Here is a 16,395-nt window from a genome sequence, read left to right as displayed (position 1 = left end):
TTTCCCAAGGCTACTATGTATGCTGTAATATTCTGTGCAAAAGGTCAGTTTTTGTACATGAGTTTGTTGATAAATTGCCAACAACGTCATTCAGAAGCATTGTTGGATGAGACAATTATTATTTATGCTAAATAAACTAAGTATCTGAACCAATTATTAAAAAGCGATACTCCCTGATTATGGGTAGTCACCATAATAAAATTGTAGCAACTCTCACTTTGTCAATATGGCATGTGTGTCAAAAAAATTGCGTCGCTTCGAATATTTAAGTTAATATTGTTGCTTATTTAATGAATATTTTCCGAATATAGAGAAAGCATTGTATTGTGCAAAATTGCAGAAGTGTTTGGACACCAAATTCTGGCATAGAATTTCACAGGCAAGTGTATATTTACGTTATTTACAATATTCCTCAATACTCCTGCATTTACCTGTTTAGAATCATTTCAATGGCAAAAATTGTCTAATTTAGCATCATTTTAGTAAGCAGTCATGTTAAATTTGTTATTTCCCTAATACTTTATCATTTTTCAACAAGTTTTCAATAAACAGATTTAACAAGTAAGGTAACCATGATGACGAGTTTTTATGGATAGCGAAGAGAATATATTGTAATAACAATATTATGATGAAAATTTAGAACACCATTTTAAAGATTGTTACTAGTAATGAAACAACACATGACATCGGTATTGCACTCACATGTAGTTATAAGATTGTTCGTTTTTACATTGAAATTTATACTTTTTTAACTTACCTCATATTTTTTTGTTTTACGTATTTCAGCTTTCCAAAAAGTAAAATAAAAAGAAATATATGTGCCCATCAAGGTTACTGAGGATTACGACCCAGAAAAAAATACCTTTTTAAAAATAAACTTTGTAAAGTAAGCTGAAATTTGTGCAAGGCTGCTATAAACAGTTTTTCTTTGATGATTCTGGCTTGAAATTGACCCGTCGAAGCAACGCGTTTAAAAAGAAGATCTGAGTAGCTAACAATTTGGTAAACAGCATCTGATGCAAAACACAACTTTCCTCTATTTACAAAGGATGTTAATGCTATATATCGGTTCATATCCAAGCTTTGTAGCCAAAAATTATTTATAACTATCATTCTATACCAATTAAAATTGTATGTACCTACCTATAAACTATAAAGTATGACCATAATATTATAATATAAATACTGTTAAAAATATATGTCGTTATTATTTATAGACCATGATTTTTAGTTTTTTCTATTTTGAAAAATCCTGAATTTACAAACCAGCGTGGTCACTCGACAGAAAGAGACAAAAAACATGACTGACGTCATTGAATGTCATAGTTTCTTGTTTCAAGTTAATGGTCATAGTGCAATCTCCAGTGTATTAGAGGATATAAGCTTCTTGCATGTAACCAATGTAACTCTATGTACAATATTATATTATACATATCATAATATGCCAAAGAACTGTCGTAGTTCATAAGCGACAAACCTCCATGGATTTTCATCTTCCATATTAGGTATATTCCATAATGCTGTAATAGGCTCTCTGAAGTCTGAACTAATACATTTTTAAATAAGTTTTAAATTTAAGACTACTAAACTATTTAATACTATGAGGAATTCTGTCGTAAAAACGTATACCTTGGCACATAAATAAATTTTTAACTTTAGTTAACCGGTAAAATGGCATTTCAATTTTATTTCTATTCTTTTTGCCATAACAGTGTCTATCTCCTACTTTTGTGTGTAAGTCCGCGTTTTTGTGTATATGTTACCGGAAATGTATGTAATCCGTCATTGTATACAATTCCTAGGAAATGTATGTATGTAGTTCCTAAAATCGCACGGAAATGTGTGAAATAAATTATTTTATACACATTGCCTAGGAAATCTATACATTTCCTAAATAGCAATCGGAAATGTATAATGAAATAATATTGGAAGGTACGTGGGTCGATGGGGGGAGAATCTCATCAGAATTTTTGGTTTGGAAAAGGGGGTGGGTTAGGTTATGTTCGTGTTTTTTAAAACTACGCAGAAATAGGAGCCCCACAAAGTGGGGCTCCGTCGGCTCACGACCTCTTTTTGTAGAATTTTGGATAAAGACGAATTTCGGCATATTACAAAATGCCGGCCGTTTGTAATACGGCAGATAATACAATCCGACTGGGACGTGTACAAGGGGACAGCGGGACGAGGGGACTGATTACTAACCAAATGAAAATTTAATTTACCTAAGTTACTTAAGATACCTAAGTTGATTTAAGAAATGTAAATTATAAAATGAAAATATGAACATATTATTATTCTTTTACAGTAAGACTGTTACCCGATACAGTGTTTTATTACAGAAATCATTTATTTTATACATTTCCTAATACGATATTGGAATTGTATACAATTCCTAGGATTTAGGAAGATTATACATTTCCTAGGATATCTATGCATTAAATAGTTTATTAAACAATATTTTATACATTTCCTAAATGGTATCGGAATTGTACACATTCATACATTTCCGGTAACATATATATAAAATATTATTAAATAATATCTAATATATACTTACACTGTGATGGTACAGTGAGGATACCAGTATTCAGAGATCTCTTAGTGAGTCCCGAACACTTAAATTATAATATAGAGCGTATGGCTCTTTTCTGTACTATAGTTTCTATAACTGCAGCCCTGCCCCATAGCAGAGTTTCCACTTAAGGCCTGAATCGGGTAGAATTCCCTTTTAATACCGAAAATTAACTCTAGTTATACTTAACCGTTTTTCTCCTTAGATTCTTAATGTACATATTATCTAAAAAAATGTATATTAAAGTTTCGAATATGATAAAGGGCATGGTTGTTTTAATTTGTTTATTTTACAATCAGGTTTTTTGGAAAAAAATCATGATCTGAGGTCGATTTTTGGACTTTAAACCAAAACGCTAAGTCAATATAACGTCAATTATTGTAGTGTTTTTACAGTGTGTTTATGAAATTGAAACACAGGGCATGGTTGTTTTAAATTTTGATTTCATATCCAAATATCTTTTTAATAATTGTTATACGTAGGTAAGTATTTTTACTACGGTAGATTCGCGCCGGTCCCCCGATCCCGCCTTGTAAATCACCTACCAAGGTCGCTAGAGCCTTAACTACGTACTAGAGAACTCACTGGATTTCACTAGACTAGAAATATAATATATTTTTTTCTTTTTATTAATGAAGATTATAACTTTATAAGTATTTAAATGTGCAACGGCATTTTCTTCGCGGTAATGGCTCATAAGTCAAGTCATACATAATATGGCTCACTGTACAGAGAGCGTAGAGCTCAGCTACTCGTCATCATTTTACACCTACATCATAACACAGCTTACTCATTTTAAGTAGGTAGTAGGTTTATCCTTGATGGATGTTCGCATCTATACATATAATAAATCTGTAGAAGGGTCAATTCTGTACATTGAAAATATTGAAAAAATAAATAGCAGGGGGTGTTACTGGATCGATACCAAGCCCAAATATGTGATTAAAAAAATTTTTGTCTGTCTGTCTGTCTGTCTGTATGTGAAGACATCACGTGAAAACTACCGGTTCGATTTCGATGAAACTTGGTATAATTATACCTTATTATCCTGGGCGTAAAATAGGATACTTTTTATCCTGGAAAAATACGTAGAAAAAAATTAATCTTAATTTTTCAGTTATCCATAGACGTTGTTCTGTAGAACCGCGAACACACGTTGCGTATTATTATAGGCCTAGCCGTATTTGGGTCAGATAGATATTTATAAGATGTCATTGTCAGAGTTACTCAAAATGGAGAAATAAACCATCCACGCGAAGACCGACATCCGCGCGGACGGAGTCGCGGGCGGAAGCTAGGTATTTAAAAAGGAAAATTAATTTATAAAAAGATTACGGACTTTTACGTGATTGACGCAAAGAGAAAAAATACTAACCAATGTAGGTATTCCCCAATACATTGGTTAGTATTTTTTATTATTTATAAAATCGATATTGAATACATATTATAGCAAATTTTGCCCAGTTTCAAATTATATACCTACGTTTATACAAGATATTATGCACGTGATTCATGTTATGTATAAAATATAGTGGTATATTTTATACCTATATAATATACATACCTACTCATGTTAGCTTACATTACTTGGTATGATCCTCTCACCTCTGAATTGTCAATATATTAGGTACCTAAATGCTAAATCTGAAACTTCAGTGACTTCGTTACAGGGAAACACATAACTAGAATAAAATTTTATGGATACAAAATTTAAATTTAACCTTGAAACTTTGGCTTATGATTATTTTTAAAGTATGAGTCAGAGATCATAGACAATCCCGTCCCCGCATCCACAATCCACATTTATATAACCCGATGCACTATATTTCTATAAAATACGTTTTCCTATTAAAAAATCTCTAAGTAACTACTAGGTATATAGTATTTGATGAAGCTAACACACTTTCCAGTTTTCATTTTTGAAGCAAAGAGCAAAACAATTTTAACAACTAGGTGCTAAATATACACTATTTTTAAATACCTAATACATGTAATCGGGTTCTAAATAAAACAATACAACTAGGTAACAAAATCGTATATTTATTATTGAATTTGTCGCATACAATTTTAAATAAGTACTCCGATAACATTCATGTACCAAGTAGATTGTTAACAAATTATTACAGTAAATTGGGAAGCTAAATTAATAGCCTAGTCTTTTTAAAATTGATTTTTTCTTATAAATACAATCTTACATAAACTTCTCGTTATTCCACTCGTATAACTTAAATATTAATATGCGTGTAACACAATACTGAATGCATTTATTGTAAGAATTACCTACCTATAAGCACCTATAAGCTAAAATAATTTAAGTAGATAGAAGATTGATTTAATAATCGATCATTATCATTAAATCTTGGATTAATAAGTATTGCTTGTATAAAATATTTTTTCAAAGGTACTTAACGTTGGAAACGTTATTTATCATAATATAATAAACTTATCTATTAAATTGTTAATCTCTCGGTTAAACTTTGGCACGTCTTTATACAAACAGTGGAATGGATCTTGAAGATCACGATATGAATCTTGGGATCTCTAAAGTATTTATTCTCTTAAAATAACTAAAGGAATTGACAAGTTCTTTTGATAACAGGTTTTTTTCGAAGCGCAGCTCGTACAGCCTCTTCAAAAACTTCATGCATGTTCACTCGTTCCAGCGCGGAACATTCCACTAGTTGAGCAGCACTGTAATGAATTATTTAAACTTCATATTAAAATGAGTACACATCTATACATATAATAAATCTGTAGAAGGGTCAATTCTGTACATTGAAAATATTGAAAAAATAAATACCAGGGGGTGTTACTGGATCGATACCAAACCCAAATAAATATGTGTTTAAAAAAATTTTTGTCTGTCTGTCTGTCTGTATGTTCAGGCATCACGTGAAAACTAACGGTTCGATTTCGATGAAACTTGGTATAATTATACCTTATTATCCTGGGCGTAAAATAGGATACTTTTTATCCTGAAAAAAATACGTAGAAAAAAATTAATCTTAATTTTTCAGTTTTATCCATAGACGTTGTTCTGTAGAACCGCGAACACACGTTGCGTATTATTATAGGCCTAGCCGTATTTGGGTCCAATAGATATTTATAATAAGATATCATTGCCAGAGTTACTCAAAATGGAGAAATAAACCATCCACGCGAAGACCGACATCCGCGCGGACGGAGTCCCGCGACGGAAGCTAGTTTAAAATATAAATATTAAATATATATTTACAGACATAACTACTATGAAAGCACTAGATTCTTCTTCGTATTATTCAGAATGAAGACAATACAAGTCCCACCTATTGTCTTTGTTTTAGCATGGGCATCCGTTAAATTGAACACTTTTTAATGTTTCAAACTTAATTAGTAAAGTATTATAGTCTATGTCGTTACCTATAGTAGGTACAACCATACACTAAAACTTATATATTTTACGAAATCAGTCGAAGCTAACTAGTTAAAATCTGTATATTTAACAATTTACATTACAAATTACAGAAGGTAGCTAGGTATAATTAAGTATTCTACATGAATATAGCTTGTGTGCGTGTATCATTAGTGTTAATTCATTTCATAAAATTAAATAATAAATAAAAAAGGAAATGATAGTAGCTATTACATTGTGTTTATAATAAAATTCAAAACGATTCAGTCATTAAACTGTGCATTAAACAGCTACTCGGGCTGTATCTCAGTTTGCAGCACTATCGGCGTATGATAATGTTTCTGATAACACAGCTGCCGGCGCGCGTTCGCGATATGATGTTCCAACATAGCTTCAAATGTTTAAAGGATTTTTATTTAAAATGGTGAACATACTTATTACTTTTTAAGTTTTAACCGTTTTTAGACATAACCAATAGTCATTGATAAAAATGTTAAAAACGACATTGGTAGTTAGATGGATAATGGATAAATTAGTTGTTTTAACTTTTGAGTGATGCGGAATTATTTTTGTACATATTTTGCTTGAAATATAATAATTAGTTTTTATAGATAGGAATATAATTGGCAGGATAATCATTGCTCAACACTAAATTTCTAGATTTATTTAGTGTTGAGCAATGATTATTGATTACCTATAGACCTATTGAAATCTTATTTGGCAACAGACTTACAGCTTTGAACTTTGAATCAAGTGACGTCAGCTAGGAAAGGATTTTGGGACAAGGCCAGAACTAATTTAATTTTGACAATAAATACATGAATTCTTACCGGATTTTTTTCTTTAATTGCTTTCCTTCTTGAGTTGTGATGACAGCTTTTCCTGATGACCTTAAATCAGTTTTTGTAGCTGGAAGAATATTTAAATTGGTATATACTTAGGTATGATAAAAAATAAAAATAAAATATTACAGCTGATGTGGTGCTTTTGCATTTTATTTATAAATTAGCTTTCCCAGTAAATATTGTATTACTACGACATCAAGCATGGCAAAAACTCAAAAACTAAAAAGTATTTCTAAAATATATAATTATATGAATAAATCAAATCATAGAAATACATAATGTAAGCATTTTCGGTGAACTTATTGTAAAAGTTATATTAACATACATTTAATTATTTAGCAATGTTACCTATGAAGAGAATATGGTACATACCAACAAGAACTATAGGTACAGAAGAACTGAAGTGTTTCAATTCAGGATACCATTTGTGAATAACATTTTCGTAGGAAGATCTGCTGCCAACTGAATAACAGACCAAGAAGCAATTCGTCTAGAACAAAAATAAACATTAATTTTATGTAAAAATGATTTATGTAGTTAGTTATATAAATCTGAGCAATAATAAAAACACAATTTAAGTTTAAAAACCTTGATTCGATAGGGAAAGGTGCAGCACGCGTTTACTTAACAAATGAAACTATTCTTACACTGTTATATGATAATGGCCTCAATCTTTCATAATCTTCCTGGCCGGCTGTGTCCCATAGCGCCATCTCGATCTCTTCGCCATCGACTGTAATATGTCCCACGTAATTGTCAAATCTAAAAAAAAAGGATATAATATTGTATTTTTAAGTAGGTACAGCACAGAAGCGTTTGCTAAATAATGTCGAACTTAGACTGTTTGTTTTTTATTATTGGAGATTTAGCAGTTTTTAGCGTCCCTAACTTAACTATAATAACTAACTCCCTAACTTAACTTAATATTGAAAGTTTTCCTTTTTTATAAACTAAATTTCAATTAATCTGACTTCATCCCCTAACTCTAATCCTAGTTCGATGGACTGGAAAATAAAGTCATGAGCCGGGTATCAAAAATTAATAGCTTATAAAGTTGGCAAAGACTTCTTACTATACAGATATATATTTATCAGGGATTTTAAACCATTAAAATATAATTAAATTAATTGAATAGAATCTATACATATAATAAATCTGTAGAAGGGTCAATTCTGTACATTGAAAATATTGAAAAAATAAATACCAGGGGGTGTTACTGGATCGATACCAAACCCAAATATGTGATTAAAAAAATTTTTGTCTGTCTGTCTGTCTGTATGTTCAGGCATCACGTGAAAACTAACGGTTCGATTTCGATGAAACTTGGTATAATTATACCTTATTATCCTGGGCGTAAAATAGGATACTTTTTATCCTGGAAAAATACGTAGAAAAAAATTAATCTTAATTTTTCAGTTTTATCCATAGACGTTGTTCCGTAGAACCGCGAACACACGTTGCGTATTATTATAGGCCTAGCCGTATTTGGGAATTGGGTCCAATAGATATTTATAAGATGTTATTGTCAGAGGTAGGTACCTAATCTAAATGGAGAAATAAACCATCCACGCGAAGACCGACATCCGCGCGGACGGAGTCGCGGGCGGAAGCTAGTATAATATATAATTCTGCTTGATGAGCAGCATCGAATGGTACCTACCTAACCCGTACAAGTTGCGGTTGAACAGTAAATACTTAGATATTGAATTTATAGTCGTCCTTCCGCGCAGACATAACTATAATGTAATAAACGTGCAAAATTAAATAATCATGTAGATTTAATTAATCTTATATATAAAAATGAATCGCAAAATGTGTCGGTAAGCGCATAACTCGAGAACAGCTGAACCGATTTCGATAATTCTTTTTTTATTATATTTCTTGAAGTACGAGGATGAATCTTATGTAGAGAAAACGTAAACATGTACCATGGGCGAAGCCGGGGCGGACCGCTAGTTTTAAATAAAAATATGTTAGGTAGACAGACTGAAATGACAAGTTATTGCAATTTGAATATAATAACAATGCAAATCGGTTAGGTACCTACGGTCATTGACTACAAATGCGTAGGTCCTTGGAATGTGATACAGAGATGGATAGCAAGGAAGTCTATAAAGCGTTAGTAGGCGTGTGTCCAGTTTCTTAAGGAGGAAGTCACAGGCTCGTACAATACAACAATGATGTCGCGTATTTGACTGTATAAATAGTGCAATCTGTTGCTTTTAACTTGATCAAATCACTCGGCACAATTTGCAATCGGAAATGTCTTCACATCTTTTATTACTGAATAGAGGTAAATTTTCGTATGGCTTTTTTTAATTTAAAAAAAAAATAGATACCACATAGACCCATTACACAGCAGAGGCAGTTAGATGTAAGTACTGTCACACAGCACACTCCTACGAAATAGCAATATTTCGGCATGCTGCCATCTGTGTCCATACGAAAAACTATAAGTATAGTTAGTATATTACTATGATGCTGCCAAATTAAATATCTCTGTTGCAGAAGATACTAAGTCCCTACCTATTATTATTGTAAAGTACCCAGTTTAATTGCAATATTACCTAGGTATATCAATATTTCGATTTGTGGTCGATGTGAGACACTTAACCCCGATTTGCGAGATATCAAACATAATTCTTATAGATACATTACCTATATCTATACAGGGTGTCCCAAAAAGTAGTGATGAACGGAAGCTGGGAGGTAGAGGACCTAGAGGGCTATCCGAATCACCCCCATGTATGTTATGCGATTTTTCGTATTTTCGGAGTTATGACGTTTTTTTCAATTTTCCACCTATCGCCGAGTACGATGATATTTTCACTCATGGTGACGTCAATTATTGCGCTAGATGCTTAATTTTTTTTGTGTGCTAAGCTGAAAGATAAGCCAATTCAGTATGGTAACATTTTCTATCGTTAGATCTTCGAATGGAATAAAAAAAAGAATTAAATGCCAAGAAAGATAAAATTACCTAGTATGTTCACAACTTCAAGGGCCCATAAAAAAAGTTTTCCATTTGGCTTTTAAAAACTTGCTCTGTCTATCAGGTAGCTACCCTAAAAATTTCATTTTATTATTCAAAAGGCTTCCATCGAAAAATTGAAATCTAAATGTGGTAAGTGAAAAAATTTTATCAACATGATGATCATTATAACCAAATTAAAACCAATAAATAGGTGTTTAATTAGCAGAAATTTTTAAAATGACCCCGCTGTTGCTCAATGTAAGTGCGACATCACCGTAAAAAGTTGTCTTTTAAATGTCTGAATGCCCTTTTCTCATTTTTAATGGTTTCTTCTGCTACTATGAATTTCCGGGTTATTTCGTCCATATTGTGGCATTCTCTCAAGTAGCCGAGGTCTTTTTAGTATCCCCATTGAAATAAATCAATGGGATTTAGGTCGAGGGACCGCGGAGGCCAGGCTTTTAGGTAGGCGTCACCGGCGCATGCGCAGGCTGCAACGACCAATCCATCATTCAGGGTATCTTTGCCCCTTAGCCTGGCCTCCACGGTTCCCGGACATAAACCTCATTTTTTTTTTTCGCGGGGATACTGCAAAGACGAGAGACTGCCACAATTTGGACGAAATAACCCGATAATTCATAGTAGCAAAAGAAACTATTAAAAATGATAAAAGGGCATTCAGACATTTAAAAGACAACTTTTTACGGTGATGTCGGACTTACATTAAGCAACAGCGGGGTCAATTTAAAAAATTCTGGTAATTAAACACCTTGTTATTGGTTTTAATTTGTTTTTATTAATCATCATGTTAATTCAATTTTTGCACTTACCACATTTAGATTTCAATTTTTCGATTGAAGCCTTCTGAATATTAAATTGAAATTTTCAGGGTAGTTACCTGATAGATAGAGCAAGTTTTTAAAAGCAAAACGGAAAACTTTTTTTATGTGATTTAGTTTTTTTACGGGCCCTTGAAGTGGTGAACATACTGGGTAATTTTATCTTTCTTGGCATTTAATTCTTTTTTTTATTCCATTCAAAGGTCTGACGATAGTAAATGTTACCATACTGAATTGGCTTATCTTTCAGCTTAGCACATAAAAAAAAATCAAGCATCTAGCGCAATAATTGACGTCACCATGAGTGAAAATATCATCGTACTCGGCGATAGGTGAAAAATTGAAAAAAACGTCATAACTCCGAAAATACGAAAAATCGCATAACATACATGGGGGTGATTCGGATAGCCCTTTAGGTCCTCTACCTCCCAGCTTCCGTTCATCACTACTTTTTGGGACACCCTGTATATTATAGGTACCTTTGTATAATGCCGCAATATAATATCATTCTTAGCTTCACCACACACCTACCTACTTAGCATAAAAGTTAAAACACAACAGTCGATTCCTGGTCGGCGGGAACGGCTTGATCTTGAACTGCAAGTATACTTATTACTAGGTATAAATAGTTTCTTAATATTATATATCCGTCTTTTCTATATATTGATCTTTAGTCTTATACTTTTTATTGAGAAGGTAACCTACCTGATAAGTTAAAACAGAAAAGTCAATAAAACGCTACAAAATATGTGTGTAAATGCAAGTATAGTTAGGTTTAGTGTACATCGATTTTTGTAAAATTGTTTCACCCAAAACCGTCGATTTATTTTTCTTGATTTTTTGTGCAAACATTTAAGTAGGTATAATAAAAGTTACTGCTGCAAGTTGCAACGGCAAGACGCCGCTGTTGTACGTGTGACTCCATATCGTACAAGAGTTAACTGGCTGAACCACATCGCTTGGAGCGCATAAATGGGATCGCAAGTTTCTAAAGTGGATCTCGGATCGCGGGATCGATGGATCGTTTGGTGTGGACCCAGCTATTGAAAATCATTGTTGCAACTGCGTTGCAATTTATGCTGAGCTTTTAAATTTTACTGTGTTTGATTTATATTGTCATATTCTAATTGTATTGTGTGTTAATTGTGTTAATTCAACTTTGTGGAGTCAAATAAATTATCTTTCTTTCTTTCTTTCTAAACCAACGGGAGTGTCACAGCGGTTTTATAAAACTAGTTCTTAGTTTATTTTCTAAAGAGCGATTCGCTTCTAGCACTGGACAGTCGCTGCCGCGGCACTCAACAATGAACAAGTTCTTAAAATATTCTGAATTTTTTAAATATTTTATGGCATCACTATATTTTATACGATCTAGCCAAATGTGGATGACAAAATCTTACATTGACGATTTAACGATCCATGTTGGCCACATCATGAAATGCGACCATATTTTCGTAAAATCTATCATTCCATAAAATAGCAATATGGCTACGACAATCTGCGGAATAGGTAAAATATAGATAAAATATCATTAATATCATTAAGAAAAATCAAGGATAAGATTTTAAAATATTTTCTCAAATATAAAGAACGAGTTCGGTAGTTAGTGACAACATATTTAAATTGGCCATTGATTAGGTCACGGTTACCAATTCGTATAAATTTATAACTTCCGTAAGTAAGTACCTCGGCTTACAGAATTACGTAATGTTTGCTTTAAAATATATTTATTGGAGTTAATAGGAGAGTAATTAATAGGTATACCTACTGACCTACAGGCTTATTCTGCTACTAGCTAGAGCTGTGCTCCGCGCTTTCACCCGCATTGATCCCCTCTTGTTGGTCTTGGCGTGATGATATATAGCCTATAAAGCTATGCCTGAGCGAGCCTATGCCTATGTCGAGCATTCCTCGATAAATGGGCTATCTAACACCGAAAGAATTTTTCAAATAGGACCAGTACCTACTTCCTGAGATTAGCGCGTTCAAACAAACAAACCAACTCTTCAGCTTTATAACATTAGTATAGATTTGGAACAACCTACCACATACCTACAGTACATACTTTCAGATCAGATACCTGTATACCGTATACGGGTATAGGTACCGTAAACCATTTGTTATATTTCCATTTTTTTTTACTAGGTTTATATGCATAATCACGATTACCTATTTTTTATTTTTAAGGGTTCATACGCACTATGCGGGTAGCCGCATTGCGGTTACCACGTCGTGGAAGAAGTTGCAGCCATTTACCTACTACATTTACACACGTTACATAAAGAAGAAAAGCAAAGAAAGAAGTACTGGATGCATCCTTATTAATTGCAAACACGAGATGAGAGCAAGCATTTTGCAACCACGTGCACACACTCACTAAATGGCGGGCAGCACAGCGGGCAGCCGCACGCACAGTGCGTATAGCAAGTTGCCGGACGCGGGACGGTTGCTATTAATTAGCAACCGTCCGGCTGGCCGTCACTCCAGCCGCAGCCCTCCGAGCAGCCGGAGCGGTCTGTGGAGTGCGGGTAGCCGCATCGCAGTGCGCAAAGAAATAAATATTACGTGCATAATTTTATTATTATTCTGCTTGCGGTCAGCCGGACGGCTAGCCGCAATATCTTGATGACTGAAGTTGTTTGTTTGTTTGCTGACTATATAACGAAAGATTATGATTTAGAGGAAAAAGAAATTTTTTCATGAGTATGTCGTCTAGATGTCCAAAAACTGGTTTTATACGGAAAACTAGAAGGTACCTAGGTACCTAAGATTTTATTTCATTTGACTGTCGGGCTACAGACCCGCGCGCGCGGTTCAAGTACTTAACTACAAATTAACTAGGGTAATTGCGCCTGTTCGCGTCCACTTAGTGCAGTTGGAAAGTTTGAAGGAGAAAATAAAAATGTTCCAGAACAAATTTCAACGCAAAATTTATGTAACGTGTTCATTACATAGTCTATTTTAAGATTTACTTTCGATTGTGTTGGAAATATCATGTGGTTTTTATTTATCTAGACAAATAGCAGAATTAGGCGTTTTACCCAGTTCGCGTCCAAAAATTCCAGTTTGCGTCCACCCGTGGACCAGTTCGCGTCCACCAGCTTAGAAAAGGAATTAAGAGTGTATTGGGTGATATTTTATCAGATAAATGCAAATAAAAATTAGATTTTAACGAATTATTTATTTACGAATATAGCTATTTAATAAAAACCGGCCAAATGCGAGTGGGACTTGCACATCAAGGCTTCCATATTAACCTGTTTTTTTCGTATGTTTTAACTGTAAATGATTATTTTTTCAATATTTCCCTTATTTGTGCTATAAGACGTTGCTTCGTACCAAACTTCAAGTGTCTGTATTCACGTAAAGTACCCTGTAGGTTTTGATTCCCTTGCGAATGACGAAATTTGCAGCATAAACGGCTGTATCATTTGCTTATTTAAGCTAAGTTTGATTTTTTCACTGCTTCAAGGGACCGTAGATTTGAGTATTCAATATAAATTTCAGCTTTATACCTCGACGCGTTACTGAGAAAAAGGGTCTTGACAGAAAGAAAGACCGGCAGACGGACATACAGACGGACGGATATCAAATTGATGATCAAGTCTCATTCACAGAATACCCCTTTTAAAATGAAAAAATAGCATCAAAATTTGCTAATTGGAATGAAAATTTAAATTATCAACTTGTGGTCTTAGTCAAAAATTTACAATCTATTTTAAATTAGATATTTTAACAAATAATTCATTGCTACGTAATGAAAAACAATGTGGACGCAATATGTTCTATTGTTATGCACTATAGGTATAGTTTGCGCCCACCGTGGACGCAAAATGGAAGTTGTACAAATTCGGTGTAGTAATTCGCGTCCACCTTATTTTAGCTATTAATTGTAAAAGAAATAAGCTGATTTATAATCCATACTATTCCATGTTTTGTTAGCAAAGTAAAGAAACAGTTACATATTCAAAAATTCACATTAAACAATAAGATACTTACCGTCAAACGCGACGCGGCGCACTATTTTTTTTTCAAAATCCCGCGCGTTTTAGCTCTCTCGTTTAATAGCCAAAATTAAATATTTTTTTTAAATAGGATAGGCGGTCCGCAGGCATATTTTGAATATGTGTGCATGTGTCTTATACATTGAGGTATTATCGGAAATTTTTCTTATTACAAGTATACTTATTTTCGTGAAATTTCTAAAAGATGTCCGCAAAATGGACGCGAATAGGCAGGTGGACGCGAACAGGCGCAATGACCCTAGGTATGTATTTTTCACATTATTGAGCATACGTAGGTACGGCCAAACACTTCTTGAATTAGGTACCGAGTAGTGAGTACCTCCTTAAAACAGTATAAGTAGGTATACTGTTACTTGGTACCTATAATTTACCTAGGTATGTAGAGTGAATATTTTTTGAGTACATACCTACCTAACACCATAATAATATTATAACAGTTGACTAGCCAAAGGGTCAGCTAGAAAACGGAAGCTACTTCAAATAAAGAAAATTTAATGATTTTGTCACTTTACGCGTTAGTCTTAATTTATACCCAATAAATAATACAACTATGATTAAACTGATGATTCATACTAGGCACCTAATGTGTTGATAAAATATTTATGAAGTCATATAAGGAAAATAACTTAAATCAATCGAACAAAATATAAATTTACTTACCTATACAGTAGTTGTAATTGGGTGCAGTCATTTTCCACACAACATTTGTAAGAGATAACGACGTAACCGCATCACCTGCTAATTTAGACACGTACGGAACGTCAGCGTTTACTGACCCGTTGACCTATAGGCAGCTCTGCAGCAGTAGGTCTTTATTCGGATTAACTATATTACAATTAATAGTTAATACAGCCATGTACTTACACTGTTGGTACATATTCCTTTGGAAACTCGTTCCTTGTGTACACGTATAGAAGGCATGTTTTGCCCACCATACCATCTCCGACCACTGTAACCTTCAGTCTTTTCGCCGTTCCCATGGTTTACACAACGACATTCGAAAATGTATACACACAAAATCAATAGCAATTGTTTTAACACTTGATTTAGTCAGTAACGTTGCATGTCGAATTTTAGCGATAACTCGGTAAGACAAATCACTCCTTAGCGGCTCTTATCATTTAGTGATGTAATGATCTTATCACACTTGTAGAAATATTTACGATAACGCAGCAATGTTAATTGTAACGGGGCGCGCGCGCACTGTTTCGCGGATGAATGCAAAATGGTCGTGACTCGAAGTCTCGAACATAGTATAACTGTTGAAATTGGAATGATTCAACTCTGTGTTTGTCAAACGATGAATAGTAGCTGCGTCAAGCGTCGGCGCAAGTAGCCACCGCAAGCCTCACTCGATAGATCGATATAATATTAGGTACTCTTAATTTATTCAGTGTGCGTCTTCTGACCAAAGTTTTCGAACAAATGAAATAACGTCAAACAATCGTCGCGCTTACCATTAGAAGCAAAAGGCGTCAATTATTAGCTCACATATTGTAATATTATTCCTACCCTCCTGTTATTTCGACGGGAAATAATAAAACGAATGACTTAAAAAATGAGCTACTAATGTTTACTAACTTGATCCGTATGAATTTGAGAAAGCGACAAATAAACAAATAAACTGTCTGCAACAAACAGGCAACGAGACAATACCCAGAGCCTGTTGGTCTGGCCTGTGAGAATGCAGGCCACAGTTTAAAGTTCCTATAAATTATAACTTTAAAGGAAAATCAACATACAACGTTA

General features: G+C 33.7%; 1 protein-coding gene across 1 annotated transcript; it reads right to left on the bottom strand.

The window, feature by feature from the left end:
* Positions 1-4,592: 4,592 nt before the first annotated feature.
* On the bottom strand, positions 4,593-16,051 carry LOC123703120 (ras-like GTP-binding protein RhoL). Its single transcript, XM_045651011.1, has 5 exons — positions 15,511-16,051; positions 7,456-7,570; positions 7,181-7,298; positions 6,794-6,872; positions 4,593-5,263 (listed from the first exon to the last, which is right to left on the bottom strand). The coding sequence occupies exons 1-5, from the start codon at positions 15,624-15,626 to the stop codon at positions 5,140-5,142; spliced, it is 552 nt and encodes a 183-aa protein (XP_045506967.1). The 5' UTR covers positions 15,627-16,051; the 3' UTR covers positions 4,593-5,139.
* Positions 16,052-16,395: the final 344 nt, after the last annotated feature.

This window comes from Colias croceus, chromosome 2, assembly GCF_905220415.1.
Source record: "Colias croceus chromosome 2, ilColCroc2.1".
Lineage (NCBI taxonomy): Eukaryota > Metazoa > Arthropoda > Insecta > Lepidoptera > Pieridae > Colias > Colias croceus.
Note: the sequence above shows the minus strand (reverse complement) of the source record. Positions and strands in the feature narration are given on the sequence as shown.

Coding starts and splice junctions, on each gene's coding strand:
- LOC123703120 (XM_045651011.1), bottom strand. CDS start 15,626: ATGGGAACGGCGAAAAGACTGAAGGTTACAGTGGTCGGAGATGGTATG. Junction 7,571..15,510: donor AAGGAATATGTACCAACAGT/GTAAGTACATGG, acceptor CTTTTTTTTTAG/ATTTGACAATTACGTGGGAC. Junction 5,264..6,793: donor CAATTAAAGAAAAAAATCCG/GTAAGAATTCAT, acceptor AATTCATTACAG/TGCTGCTCAACTAGTGGAAT.